The 12,947-nt window shown below is 43.9% G+C and overlaps 1 protein-coding gene across 6 annotated transcripts in view; it reads left to right on the top strand.

The window, feature by feature from the left end:
* Positions 1-12,947, top strand: part of TRIO (trio Rho guanine nucleotide exchange factor) — a 373,890-nt gene that overhangs the window by 268,648 nt on the left and 92,295 nt on the right. For 4 of the 6 annotated variants that reach the window (XM_082458353.1, XM_082458351.1, XM_082458350.1 and 1 more), the window contains exons 25-32: positions 231-340; positions 1,271-1,340; positions 1,946-2,035; positions 3,908-4,000; positions 6,080-6,191; positions 7,373-7,563; positions 9,487-9,588; positions 9,713-9,739. In XM_082458353.1, coding sequence (XP_082314479.1) covers positions 231-340; positions 1,271-1,340; positions 1,946-2,035; positions 3,908-4,000; positions 6,080-6,191; positions 7,373-7,563; positions 9,487-9,588; positions 9,713-9,739 — 795 coding nt within the window. The remainder of the gene's footprint in view (positions 1-230; positions 341-1,270; positions 1,341-1,945; positions 2,036-3,907; positions 4,001-6,079; positions 6,192-7,372; positions 7,564-9,486; positions 9,589-9,712; positions 9,740-12,947) is intronic. The other 2 variants (XM_082458354.1, XM_082458352.1) reach the window with 1 other exon arrangement.

Genomic DNA, 12,947 nt, shown 5'->3' with positions numbered 1-12,947 from the left:
GGGAATACATTTAGAGCTGAAAAGTATGGAAACTATTCTCAAGTATTAATAACAACTGAGATTTTAAAAAAATAGTTCCTCATGTTTTTTTTGCAAAAGGTTGTATTGTTAAGATGTATTTTCAATTATACATTAACTCTGGGTACGTATTTACAGAGGTCAGGAGTACCTGTTTCTTGAAGGTGAGGTATGGGTTTTCCTCTAACCCTCTCTGTTTCCCTCCCGGCCAGACCTACCTGTGGGAAATGACCAGTGGTGTGGAGGAGATCCCGCCGGGCATTGTGAACAAAGAGCTCATTATCTTCGGGAACATGCAGGAAATCTATGAGTTTCACAATAAGTGAGTGGCTTTATCTTTGGGGACCTCATTAGCTACTCTGGAAATCTGTGCTAAAGTTTCATGACAAATGAAAGTTTCCAGTAAATAAGCATAGATTCCAGTGATTTTGTTGAAATTTGAAGGAAGCCTGCCAGACTTGCTTCACAAGGACAGACATTCTAGAGACTATTTTAGCAGAGACTCAACTTTGTATTTACTTTTTATAGAAATGAGATTAGGAAAACTGAAAGCTGTTTTTGTAGGAACCCTAACTTCTCTCAAGCCTTTGTCATCAGCTGCTGCATCAGTTACTTCTTAGGGTTAAAAGAAAGAATTGCCCTCTGTGGGCTGCCGGCTGGTGTTTGGTCTTTTCTAAGAAGAAGGAGGAAGGAACTGAGGACTGAACAGATGTGTAGTGTGACCAAAATAAAGTGCACTTTCCACAGGCCATAGGAGGCACATGGTTTTATTTTCAAGATCAAAAACAAGGCAGCAGAAGCTCCTCTAGGTGGAGTCTTTGCAGCCCAAATAGCCTGTGGAAAGATGATGCTGGACCAGAGCAAGCCGTGTCTTCCTTGCTTCCCTGCCCCCGACCCCAGCAAGGACGCTAGCATCTAAACGGGTTCTCTAGGTTGAGTGTTTACCTCCCTAAATTATGTCCTTAGCTACTAAACATACCACTTCCCCAGAAGTAAGCTACTGTTGAAAGTGTTCAAAGGCTAAACTGGTTAACTCTTTGAAAGTCGCAATAACTTACCCTAGTTCAGAGCACTTGCTCTACATTTTGTTAAGTTAAAATCTAGAAGTTACAGTTTTCACTGCATTTGATTAAAATGATGAAGTTTGACATCGTCTGAATTCACAGTATGCTTGGTCTAATTCCCGGCATATCGCACTAGTCAAATGTTTTAAAACACCGTAATCATTTAGTATCGTTTTCTCTCTCTGCAGCATATTCCTAAAAGAGCTGGAAAAATATGAACAGTTGCCAGAGGACGTTGGACATTGCTTTGTAACTTGGGTAATGAAACCTCAGCTGCTTGTTCTGTCACAGTTGCTTTGAGGGAAGTTGGAAGGAATACTGTTCATTTCTCAAGTGTTGCCATTTTCTCCTGGTGTCTACAGAGAGAGAAGTAGACTTTACCTCAAAGAATTACGTTCTCCAGCTAGTTATTAATGTGGAATAAGCTTTTTATTGATAGTCGTGATGGTTTGAAATAGAATGTTGAGTTAGTGTGTCAGGCCTCTGCATGGCCCTGGGGATTCGCAGGTAAATCATGAGTGCCCAGCCCTGCCTGGGAGGATTGTGCGGTCGGGAGGGAGGGAAGGAGGCAAGTGACCTGGTGATCAGGCCCTGCTCTCTAAGTGTGACACTCACGCTTGCACATAGCATCATGGGAAGAGGGGCCGGCATCCAGCCCCTACTCTCCAGGCCAGGGGAGGACGTGTGTCCTATTAGCAGGATGTGTTTCTTATTTTAATAGCTTTCTTTATAAAGTAGGGTTTCTTAAATTGGGGGCTTGAATTTCATTTATACACACAGCTTCTTTTCTACACAAAAGTTTATCAGAATTTGATTTATTGTCATTTGAAAGAGATAGTCTAATTTTCTTTTTGTTTATATAGGCAGACAAGTTTCAGATGTATGTCACATATTGCAAAAATAAGCCTGATTCTACTCAGCTGATATTAGAGCATGCAGGATCCTACTTTGATGTAAGTAATAGATTACTAAAGAAGCTGTGATATTTTCTAAGTTGCATTTCGTGTACACAAAATGCAGCATGACTCATAACTGTCACCTCATGGATGGCATGATACCATTTTTTTTTTTAATGTATGTCTGTATTATTTTTTAAATTTTTATTTATTTATTTATTTATTTATTTTTGGCTGTGTTGGGTCTTCGTTTCTGTGCGAGGGCTTTCTCTAGTTGCGGCAAGCGGGGGCCACTCTTCATCGCGGTGCGCGGGCCTCTCACTATCGCGGCCTCTCTTGTTGTGGAGCACAGGCTCCAGACGCGCAGGCTCAGTAGTTGTGGCTCACGGGCCCAGTTGCTCCGCGGCATGTGGGATCCTCCCAGACCAGGGCTCGAACCCGTGTCCCCTGCATTGGCAGGCAGATTCTCAACCACTGCGCCACCAGGGAAGCCCCGGCATGATACCATTTTTATCTGTCACATTTATAATGGGATATTCTTATATTCTGTTTTTAAAAGATGCTTCTCAAATACTGCAAGCTGTATATCTGTAAAAAATTCAGATTTTAATATATACATGTGTATATATGTCATTACTTACAATTTATATATAGTCATTAATTTTTTCCATGTAATATCATGTAAAAAGTATGAGTATAAACTATTAAATTAAGCTTCTTTTCCCCTCTATAAAAAAAAACTTTGAATCTTTTTCGATCATTTATTTTTCCCATTTCAATTTCATGACGTTATTAACTTCCAGAAGTGGCCTATCAGTAAAATTTTACAAATAGCACTCTAACAGCTCAGACCATTGGGAGGTTCATTAATTATATTCTCATTGGTGTAAACATAGTTCATCTTTTTTGAGACCACGTTGCAGGGAGGTTATTTAGTACGAAAGGTGATGGAGCCTCGTGATATAATATATAGAGTGATTTGGGGGTTTCCAGAACAGAGTCAAATGTGTGCCAAATAAATTTTGATTAAAAGACAGGGTGCTTTCGAATTTTATGTATAATTTGGTGCATGAGGCCACGAGGGTATCAGACTTGTTTCCGTCTTTACGTTTGTACATGGCCGAGTGTGGTCATCTTGCTCTTCTCCGAAAGTCTGGGAAATTAGGATACATTTTAGCTCCTGTCTTTTGAGGTGGAGCCCTGCCTGTAGATGCCCCTATTTTCGTTGCCATTCTCACGACCAGTAGTTACACATCACTGCCTGGGTGCATATGAAGCCTGCTCCCAGCCCAGGGAGGCCTTTTCTTTCTGGTATTTCACACGACCCTGGGTCTTGGCCATTATGTGGAGCTCAACACTGTAGTTCCGTGCAGTTAGGATTATCGAAGGCCTCATTGAGCATATGGCACGTGTGCTGTTTGGAATCACAAGTCATTAAAAAAAACCCTTGCCCTAAGGAGGATGCCAAGAGCTAAGATACTGCAAATACAGTAGGTTGGTGTGAAAATGAGAGCAAGCAGGAGAGAGGACTTCCTTATAGCGAGGACGACAGGAGCCTCCAGTAGGGAGGGTTGCGATGTGGTCTGTGACGAGGGTGCGCACGTGGCCGAAGCTTCAGGAGCCGCAGCGGGAGAGTCTGACTGCCGGGCGGGCGCGGTGATGCCGGCACCAGGAGTGGTTGGCTTCCCTGCTTGACCTCTGCACGTGAAGGCCTGTAATACAGGGGAAGCGCTGTGTCTTTAGTATTTAAAGTGATGACCGAGACTTGTTATTTTTACGTTGAGCTTATTAAAAGAAGCAATAGTGATTTCTACTTTAGAAAAAGTGGTTTGTGTGTATTCATCATGGGGGGTAAATGAATGTAAATTTTTAGTTCCTGTTATCTGACTTACACAGTGGTGTGTGTGTGTGTGCTTTTTTTTAATTCAGGAGATACAACAGCGGCACGGGTTAGCCAATTCCATCTCTTCCTACCTTATTAAACCTGTTCAGCGAATAACAAAGTATCAGCTCCTTTTAAAAGTATGTATGAAGCCTCTTCAACCTGAAAAATTTTATGCACTGTGCATTATCATTTTGACATTGTTTTATGTATGTAAAGTACCCTGAGTTTTTGAAATAACACCTAGCAAATTAATGTTATTTTATAACTCATTGCCATTTATTGCCCCGACCGACTTGTCAGTGCCATCTGGTAAATAATAGTATGTCTCGTGATCACGCACCTGAACTTTGTTGACTCACCCTAGTCCCTAACATAAAATGAGAAAGGAAGGAAAACTTGTCAGTCCTGGATGATTTAGTACCACTGTTCCCAGTATGACTTGTATCAGACTGACCTCTGCTGTCTCTTGGTTATGAATGATTATAGTTAAAATCACACTTGTAAAAATCAAATAATGATTAGTTCTGACAATAGAATGCTGAAGAAAACTTAGAATTTGTGATAAGAGTTGTTACAGAATTCATTACATATAATTGACGCACGTTTCCTTGACTACAAGAAAAATAATTTACAAATTCTATCTCATGGTGTTTACCCCACCGTTTCCTTGGCTGGTGAATGTTATTAAACATTAGAACGTACCCACATCCATTCATCCCAGTAAGAACACTGCATGAACCCAACTAAGTCCCCAGTTCGGTCCTAACACAGCAATAGCAGATGATCATGTAATTTTTCTAGATATAAAAGAAATACAGAAGATGAAGTTATGAATGCCTGAAACCCTAATTTTTACCCTTTTTGTTAATACAAAAAAATCTAGAAACAGTAAAAAGTGGCTACATTCTTTTGTGAAGGGATACCATTATGGCATTCTTATATTGGAAAAGCTCTCCTGCACTTCGGTATCAGAACCCCATTAAGTGATTTTATGACCACCACGGCAGAAATATGTGGTTGCTATAAACATGAAATAAAAGTCAGGAGGCTAAGTTGTTTATATTCACGTTTGCCCTTTGCTTTCTAATTCTGCAAAGGCAATTTACCTCTTAGTGTCCTCAGGATTGATGGGTTTTGTTTTTAGCACGAGATTCTAGTAAAGATCTCTTCCTCGGTGACCTCACATCTAGTCTTTCACTGTTAAACCTCTGCTTTAATTTATAAAACCTGACTTTATTCTGCCCAGGGGTTCTTCAAGAGAGCAGTCATGAGCTATGCTGGCTCCCCAACGAGGAGGGTTTTCTGACAGTGAAGTTAGTCTCAGCACATTGCAGTTTTAAGGCACTTTTTGCCAAGCTGCTCAGAATAATAGGTGCACATCATCTGGCCATGAGAAGAGGGGCCTGTCAGGCAGCTGCATTGCCCGAAACCATCTAGGGTATGGCCAAAGCTGACTGCAGGGCCACGTCCCTCTTGTTGAGCACCAGGACACAGAAAGCTGTTGTTACTGTTACTGCCTGATAAAAATCATATATGCGCTGGTGAGAAAATATCTTGGAGCCCACCAGAATGTGAATCTGTTGTCCTGCTGTCACTCATCTAATGACAGGTGTTCCCCTACGCAGATCTGAAATGTAATTATGCCCGGGGAGGCGTGCTGCAATCACTAGAGCTTTCTGAATGTCCCAGCACAGAGAAGAAGCGTTTCCCTGTAGGTAACTGTGCAGCGATGCTGTTCCCACTGTGAGACAGGGCAGCTCCAGGGCAGAGGGGACGTCATGTTCGCGGCACCAGAGGGCTCAGAATCATGCTGGGATCCTGTGCAAGCAGAGCAGTGCTAATTGGACTCTGGCTTGACCTTCGGATGTAACCACTAGCTGACTGTGCTTTGCTACACTGATTAAATATTTTATTTGTCATTTTTGAGGCTCGGTAGTTGACGTGTACACTAACTTCGTTTTAATCTCTGACTGCATCTGGTTTCCTCTGAACTGAAGAAACGTCCTGATTTGCGCAGGACAAACCCTTGCATCCACTGGATTAAGAGGCAGTTCAGGTTTATCATTCGTTCTCTATGCGAATCCCTGCCCAATTGACCACAGTCTGTTTTTATCGTGAAAGTCATGGATTTTCACAAACTCTTTCATTTCTGCAAAGACCTCCGTAGCGGAGCATTTTGCTCTCTTGGGCTCGTTCACGGTGTTGGTTTCCCACAGGAGCTGCTCACGTGCTGCGAGGAGGGGAAGGGGGAGATTAAGGACGGCCTGGAGGTGATGCTCAGCGTGCCAAAGCGGGCCAACGATGCCATGCACCTGAGCATGCTGGAAGGTACGTCGCCCCGCCTCCCGCCGGCGCCACGTGACCAACCCCCCCCCCCCCCCCCCCGCGTCCGGTGAAGTAATCCTGCCCCAAACGCTTTAGCCAGCTTGTGTGGTCACCACAGGTCACATTGAACGGTTTCCCAGTTAGGGCAGAGGTGCTGCTATTTGTTAGTTACAGAGACCCCCCAAATCAGAGGCCAAGCCGGAGCACCTTTTCCCCCTCTGATGTAAAATGCCGGGCTGGTGGGCAGCCCTCAGGGCGTCACCAGGGACTCAGGCTCTGTCCAGCTGCTCTCTCTCCACTCCTTGGACGTTTTGCTGGTTGGCCAGCTGCAGGGTGTGTCAAGGCCACGTTAGCCTTCCATCTAGCAGGATGTGGGGAAAGAGCGGGGAGGGGACAGCTCGAAGGGCAGAAGCCGGAAGTTGTGCCCGAGTCTCCCCGCGTGGCCCGGGCGTAGGTGAGCGTGCGTGTGGCTGCTCCTGGCCGCAGGGGGGGCTGGGAAATGTAGTGCTGGCTTGAGCGGCCGCGGAGGGGCTTCTGCTCGTCGAGGAGGGGGGCCCCTGGAGGCTGGCACATGGCTAGCAGCCCCTGCCCGGGTGTCGGCCACTTCAGGAAGAGACAGCCGCAGTGAATGGCAGCCAGTGACCAGAGCGCGACGGACGCGCTTGAAGAGCTTCGTGTCCAGAGGAGAGAAACCCCCCAAGGAAGGGGACGTCTCCCAGAAGGAAGGCCAGACCGGGGCCTTGAAGAAGGGCTGGGACTTCAGCAGAATGTCCGGGGAGGATGTTCCAGGCTGAGGGAGCAGAGGGTCGAGACGCAGCTGGAAGTTGGTGGCAGGTGGGGGGTGGTCGGTGAGCGCTTCTGGACGGAGCAGGCTTGTGTGCTGGAGCGCTGTGAGTGACGCTGCGGGCCGGGCTGAAAGCAGATCTCACGGGTGAGGAGGTGGGACCTACAGAATAAGGCTGCGTTTGTTTTGAACACGGGAAAATATATGCAAAGTTGTATTTGAGGAATAATGATCCTCTGTCAGTGCCGGGGAGGCTGGAGCCAGAGGCCCAGATGGGAAACTTTAATCGGAGATGTAACGGATGGGCGTTTTGCAAATGTTTAAGTAGCCATAATGCTACTACTGCATCATTTTTCATTTTCTTTCGAATTGACCGTGCCTCCTTTTTTTCGTGTTCTAGGGTTTGATGAAAACATTGAGTCTCAGGGAGAACTCATCCTGCAGGAATCCTTCCAAGTGTGGGACCCGAAAACCTTAATTCGGAAGGGTCGAGAACGGCACCTCTTCCTTTTTGAAATGTCCTTAGTGTTTAGTAAAGAAGTGAAAGATTCCAGTGGCAGAAGCAAGTACCTTTATAAAAGCAAATTGTTTGTAAGTATAGGCCTTCAGAATTGTAAGCTTAAAGGTGACACAGTTGCAGCTTCTTGTGGTCAGAGAAAAATTACTGTGTGTGGCCTTCAGTTTAACCTCCCAAACTCCTGAAGTGTGACTCTGAAGCAGCTTCTTCAGTGAAATTCGAACAGCCTTGAGTCCACTAGAGGGCGCTTGTGAGTTTGAGTGTCCGTAGACTTAGGAAACTTGCTTTTTCTAAATTCCGTAGAATCCAGCTGCAGGGTAAGAAGACACTTTGTAAGTGAACTTAAATTATTTCTCTCCTGTGTGCCTTAACTAGCTTTATAAATAAATCAATCATGTTAGACTATGACTAAGTAAGGTCTCGTATCCTTATAATTAATATTTCATTCACCGACATTGGAATTTATTGAAGCAGCCTACTGGGTGGCTCACTGTGGGCTCTTAATGATGAAGTTTGATGTTTTCATTAAAAATACAGATACGAAAAACAGCAGCAGAATACCATTATTAGAGAAAATGTATGTTGTAAGCGGAAATCGTTTTAAAGATACACAACCCCACCTGCCTGGAGACAGCCTCCCTTGAGCACCTGGTAGATAGAGTGATGCATCTGAATTCTTCTTTAACTTGTCGGCGTACTTCCGGGCAAGAGAAACACACCTGGTGCTCTTTTCCACGGCTGGCAGCCCCACACGAGTATCTATAAACCACAGGTCAACGCTCCGAAAAGTCTCGGGCAGGTGTCATCCTCACCTTGCCTTCGTGGGCGATATCTCAGAGGGCTTTCAACACAAAATTGCTGGGCGGGGGAGGAAAAAAATCACAATCAGAGAATAGAAAATACGGTAGAATTTGGTTTCTTCACAAGATATGGCAGATCACTTATAAATATTGGTAGATGTTTGGACTTTGGACAACTTATACATTATACGTTTTTATGATATCCACGTATTAATCAAATTCCCAAAGTAATAGAATACTACCAAGTGTAGAAATCATCTTAATAATAATCTGGAGTTTGCAAGTTCAAGCTAATGATAGGCATACCATTTTCTTTGGCTTGTTTCCTGTTTGAGATTGTCTTTTGGATCACAGCCCACCTTACATCATTTTAGATCATATTGTAACTGGAAAGAAAACATGAAGCATTGCTGGCTAATAATTTCACTTGCTGGCCTTAATCAGTCCCTAGGGACCAAGCTAGTCTGTTTTAGAAGCTGATACATCTTCACTTAATTTATCTTTTAAAAGTTAAGGTTCCCTCAGAGGCCACAATTATGAATCACTTCCTTTGCTGGAAGGGAGAGAATGCATTGGGGTGAACCTGATTGCGGGGGAGGATGAAGATGTTGACCTTCATCTACACTCTTCCGTGTTCTGCATCTCCTGCAAATGCATGTATTATAGAGAGAAAGTTTGTCTCTTAGCCCTTAACATGATTGGCGAAATATTAAACATTAATGCTATCGATAAACACATTGGAAAGGAACTGCGTTTTAAAATATCATTTAGCTTCTTCTGTGAAGCTAGCTCGTTAATGAAGGTGCATGGTAGCAGCTCTTTTGCAACTAGGACAGACTCATTTTATTGTTTATAAGGTTGAAAATAGTCAACTCTTGATTTTCCAGATAATAGGAAATAGGACTTTCTAGATATTTTGGTTTTCTTCTTCTGGATTTGCTTGCTGACCTGCATCAGGATTTCCAGTGGAGGTGCTCAGAGGAAGCGAAAGAGATGAAGCCAATCATGTGTAGCCTAAGAACAAAATTTCCTCATTTTAACTAAAGTGAGGTCTAAGGAGTATGTATCAGTGTGAACAAACTGTGTCATTACAACCTAGCGTGAGCACAAGTCACCAAAAACGGTTTCCTTTGTCTCTGTTCTATATCCTGCCAGAATTTTACTGTTGCCTAATTATGTAATTGTCTTTTTATCCAGACCTCAGAGTTGGGTGTCACAGAACACGTTGAAGGAGATCCTTGCAAATTTGCACTGTGGGTGGGGAGGACGCCAACTTCAGATAATAAAATTGTCCTTAAGGTACGTCCATCCGAAGCTTGGGAATGTGCTTTGTGACAAGATTACCACGTCTGTGAGTGCTTTGTCCTGTTGTTGAACCATATTGGTTTTCATGTCCTTTTATTGTTCCCTTTGTGTTCTGTAGAGATTGGTGATTACCACAAAAAGAACAGTAAGTAGAATAAATTCAGTTTGGTATTCTAGTGGTGAAATAACTCGAGCTAAATTTTTGCTTGCCTACAAAAGGTCACTTGGAGAAAGGTCTTTCTAAACTTCTCCATTCTTCCAGTCTTGCAAAGAATTGGATGATTCCATAAGAGATGCAAGAAGTTGAGGTACAGGAGGAGGGAGATATGGACCAGTAGCTCCCATTGTACACTTGACCTCTGGTTTCCAAAGGAAAATAGGCACCTGATGAGTCTGTGAGGGCCTTTGACAGTTTCAAGGCTGAACGTGCCAGGAGTCTTCATGGGGTCCTAGACTCTTTTTGGCTTTCCAGTTTGGAGGCAGAGAAAAAAGGGGGGTCGGTCATGGTCAGGTATAGGGTTTGGTAATGTTATCATTTAAAGTGTTCAGAAACACTAAGGGTGCTTTGGAGTATGTAGTCTTTGAGGGAGGAATATATCTTTGAATATTTAATTTGAATGCTGTTTTGAGTACACTAACCTCTCCTAGGAAAGTTGGAGGGCTCTAAGGGTGTCTTGTGGACTTCCCTCCTCCTGTGTTTGAGAAAATGCAGATGGAACTGTCTTTCTCTGAGCTATCTGGAAAGACCATAAGCGACTTCAGATGTAGCTGAAGATTTGTAGAATATTGGGAGATGAGCCAAAAGCTTAATGGGCCTCTGGTGTGTGGACTTGCATGTCAGCAATTTTGTCCCTTACATTCCTTTTGAATCTCTCTACGGTATTTCCAGCAACTGTGAGTTATTTAACAGTACGGCGCTCTTGTAGAGCCTGTACTTTAGTGACCGCTGACTGTGGAAGCCATTGTGTCCCTAAGGTCTTTATTCACATGGAAATGATGGATTGTTTTGCGATGAATATATGACTACCAACCCAGTGTATTCTCGTCAGTACTGGCGTAAAGCCCTATAAAATATAAATTGCACTGATAGCTCGATATTAGATAGCTGAACTTTTCTAAGGGATAAAGTTTTGAAGTATACTCAAGACCTTGAAACTTCCAACCTATGAGTATTTATCCAGATTAGCTGCAGTGACACATGCCAAAGGGTACATCTGAGAAATAGTGCCAGATGTTTTAGCCAGATATGGACTACTTTCATTTAGGACATAATAAAATACTCATGATGCAATTGAAGAATCAGATTTCCTTGCAGGGTTTACCAAATGAAAGTTTTCTAGGGAATTTGGGGTAATATTTTTCTGACTTCTAATGAGAGGCTAAAGGAAATGATGTCCTTATTAATTTTAGAGACTGCTTAGTGGTGGTGGTGGTGGTGTTGATGGCGTAGATGGTGGTGGAGGTGGAGGTGGTGGATATTTTAGCAGTGGCGATGGTGGTTATGGTGTAGATGGTGGTAGAGACGGTGAGGGTGTAGATGGTGGTGGAGGTGGTGGTGATGGTGATTTTAGCAGTGGCGATGGTGGTTATGGTGTAGATGATGGTGAGGGTGTAGATGGTGGTAGAGATGGTGAGGGTGGAGGTGGAGGTGGTGGATATTTTAGCAGTGGCGATGGTGGTTATGGTGTAGATGGTGGTAGAGATGGTGAGGGTGTAGATGGTGGTGGAGGTGGTGGTGATGGTGATTTTAGCAGTGGCGATGGTGGTTATGGTGTAGATGATGGTGAGGGTGTAGATGGTGGTAGAGATGGTGAGGGTGGAGGTGGAGGTGGTGGATATTTTAACAGTGGTGATGGTGGTTATGGTGTAGATGGTGGTAGAGATGGTGAGGGTGGAGGTGGAGGTGGTGGATATTTTAACAGTGGTGATGGTGGTTATGGTGTAGATGGTGGTGAGGGTATAGATGGTGGTAGAGATGGTGAGGATGTAGATGGTGGTAGAGGTGGTGAGGGTGTAGGTGTAGGTGGTGGATATTTTAGCAGTGGTGATGGTGGTTATGGTGTAGATGGTGGTGAGGGTATAGATGATGGTAGAGATGGTGAGGGTATAGATGGTGGTAGAGATGGTGAGGGTATAGATGGTGGTAGAGATGGTGAGGGTGTAGATGGTGGTAGAGATGGTGAGGGTGTAGCTGGTGGTAGAGATGGTGAAGGGTATAGAAGGTGGTAGCGATGGTGAGGGTGTAGATGGTGGTAGAGATGGTGAGGGTGTAGAGATGGTGAGGGTGTAGATGGTGGTGGAGATGGTGAGGGTGGAGATGGTGAGGGTGGAGGTGGTGGATATTTTAGCAGTGGCGATGGTGGTTATGGTGTAGATGGTGGTGAGGGTATAGACAGTGGTAGAGATGGTGAGGGTGTAGATGGTGGTGGAGATGGTGAGGGTGGAGATGGTGAGGGTGGAGGTGGTGGATATTTTAGCAGTGGCGATGGTGGTTATGGTGTAGATGGTGGTGAGGGTATAGACAGTGGTAGAGATGGCAATGGTGTAGATGGTGTAGACAGTGGTGGTGGTAGAGGTGGTGACAGTAATGGTGGTAATGACAGTGATGGTGATGGCCTGGTACTTGTAGAACAAAATTGTGACCTTTTTTTACTTTTATAGTCTGGAAAGGAGAATTTTATTTCTAAATCCTTTCTTGAACAGATTGAGACTACTGAGAGTATGAAACAAATTATTCCCTTCTCTTAGCCAAGTGGGGCCTTTGCTTAGTACTCTAGCTGGGATACCTTTCTTTTACTTTTTCTGAAAAATTGGTGCCTTTTTTCCTTGTTTAATTTCTTTAAGGTTAGGAGAATTGCTCTCCATAAATGTAATGGTCAGTTTGCTCTACTTAAATTATGAGAATTTTCTTTATTTCTGAACATGGTACAGATCTCCAAACTTTGCCAAATGTCCTTTCTTTGTTTGTCCTTCCCTTTGTTTAACGTCCCAAACATTTGTATCAGGCATTTAAATTCCAATAGTTCTGTGTTGTTCACAGTTTTCCACCCTGAGACGCTTAGTTCATGCACAGCCTCCCCTGTTCCCTAGTCACCCTGCCTCCTACCCCAGGAGAAATCGGTTTTACTGATCTCCAGGCATCAGATCTGGGGAGAGGAGCAGGAGGCCCCTTTTATCCTTCACTTATTTCTCTGTTACTACCTCTCATTAACTTTGAAGACACATCCTCCAGTGAAAACGTTTTATTTAGAAAGAGAGTTCTCAATTTTAATTTCCTTTCCCAGCATGGGCTTTGACTTTGTATTTTCAAAAACAAGGTCCACCATGAGAAAATGCTGGGTTCCCCTCCCTGC

Source organism: Balaenoptera physalus, assembly GCF_965194825.1.
Source record: "Balaenoptera physalus genome assembly, chromosome: 3".
Taxonomy (NCBI): domain Eukaryota; kingdom Metazoa; phylum Chordata; class Mammalia; order Artiodactyla; family Balaenopteridae; genus Balaenoptera; species Balaenoptera physalus.
Note: the sequence above shows the minus strand (reverse complement) of the source record. Positions and strands in the feature narration are given on the sequence as shown.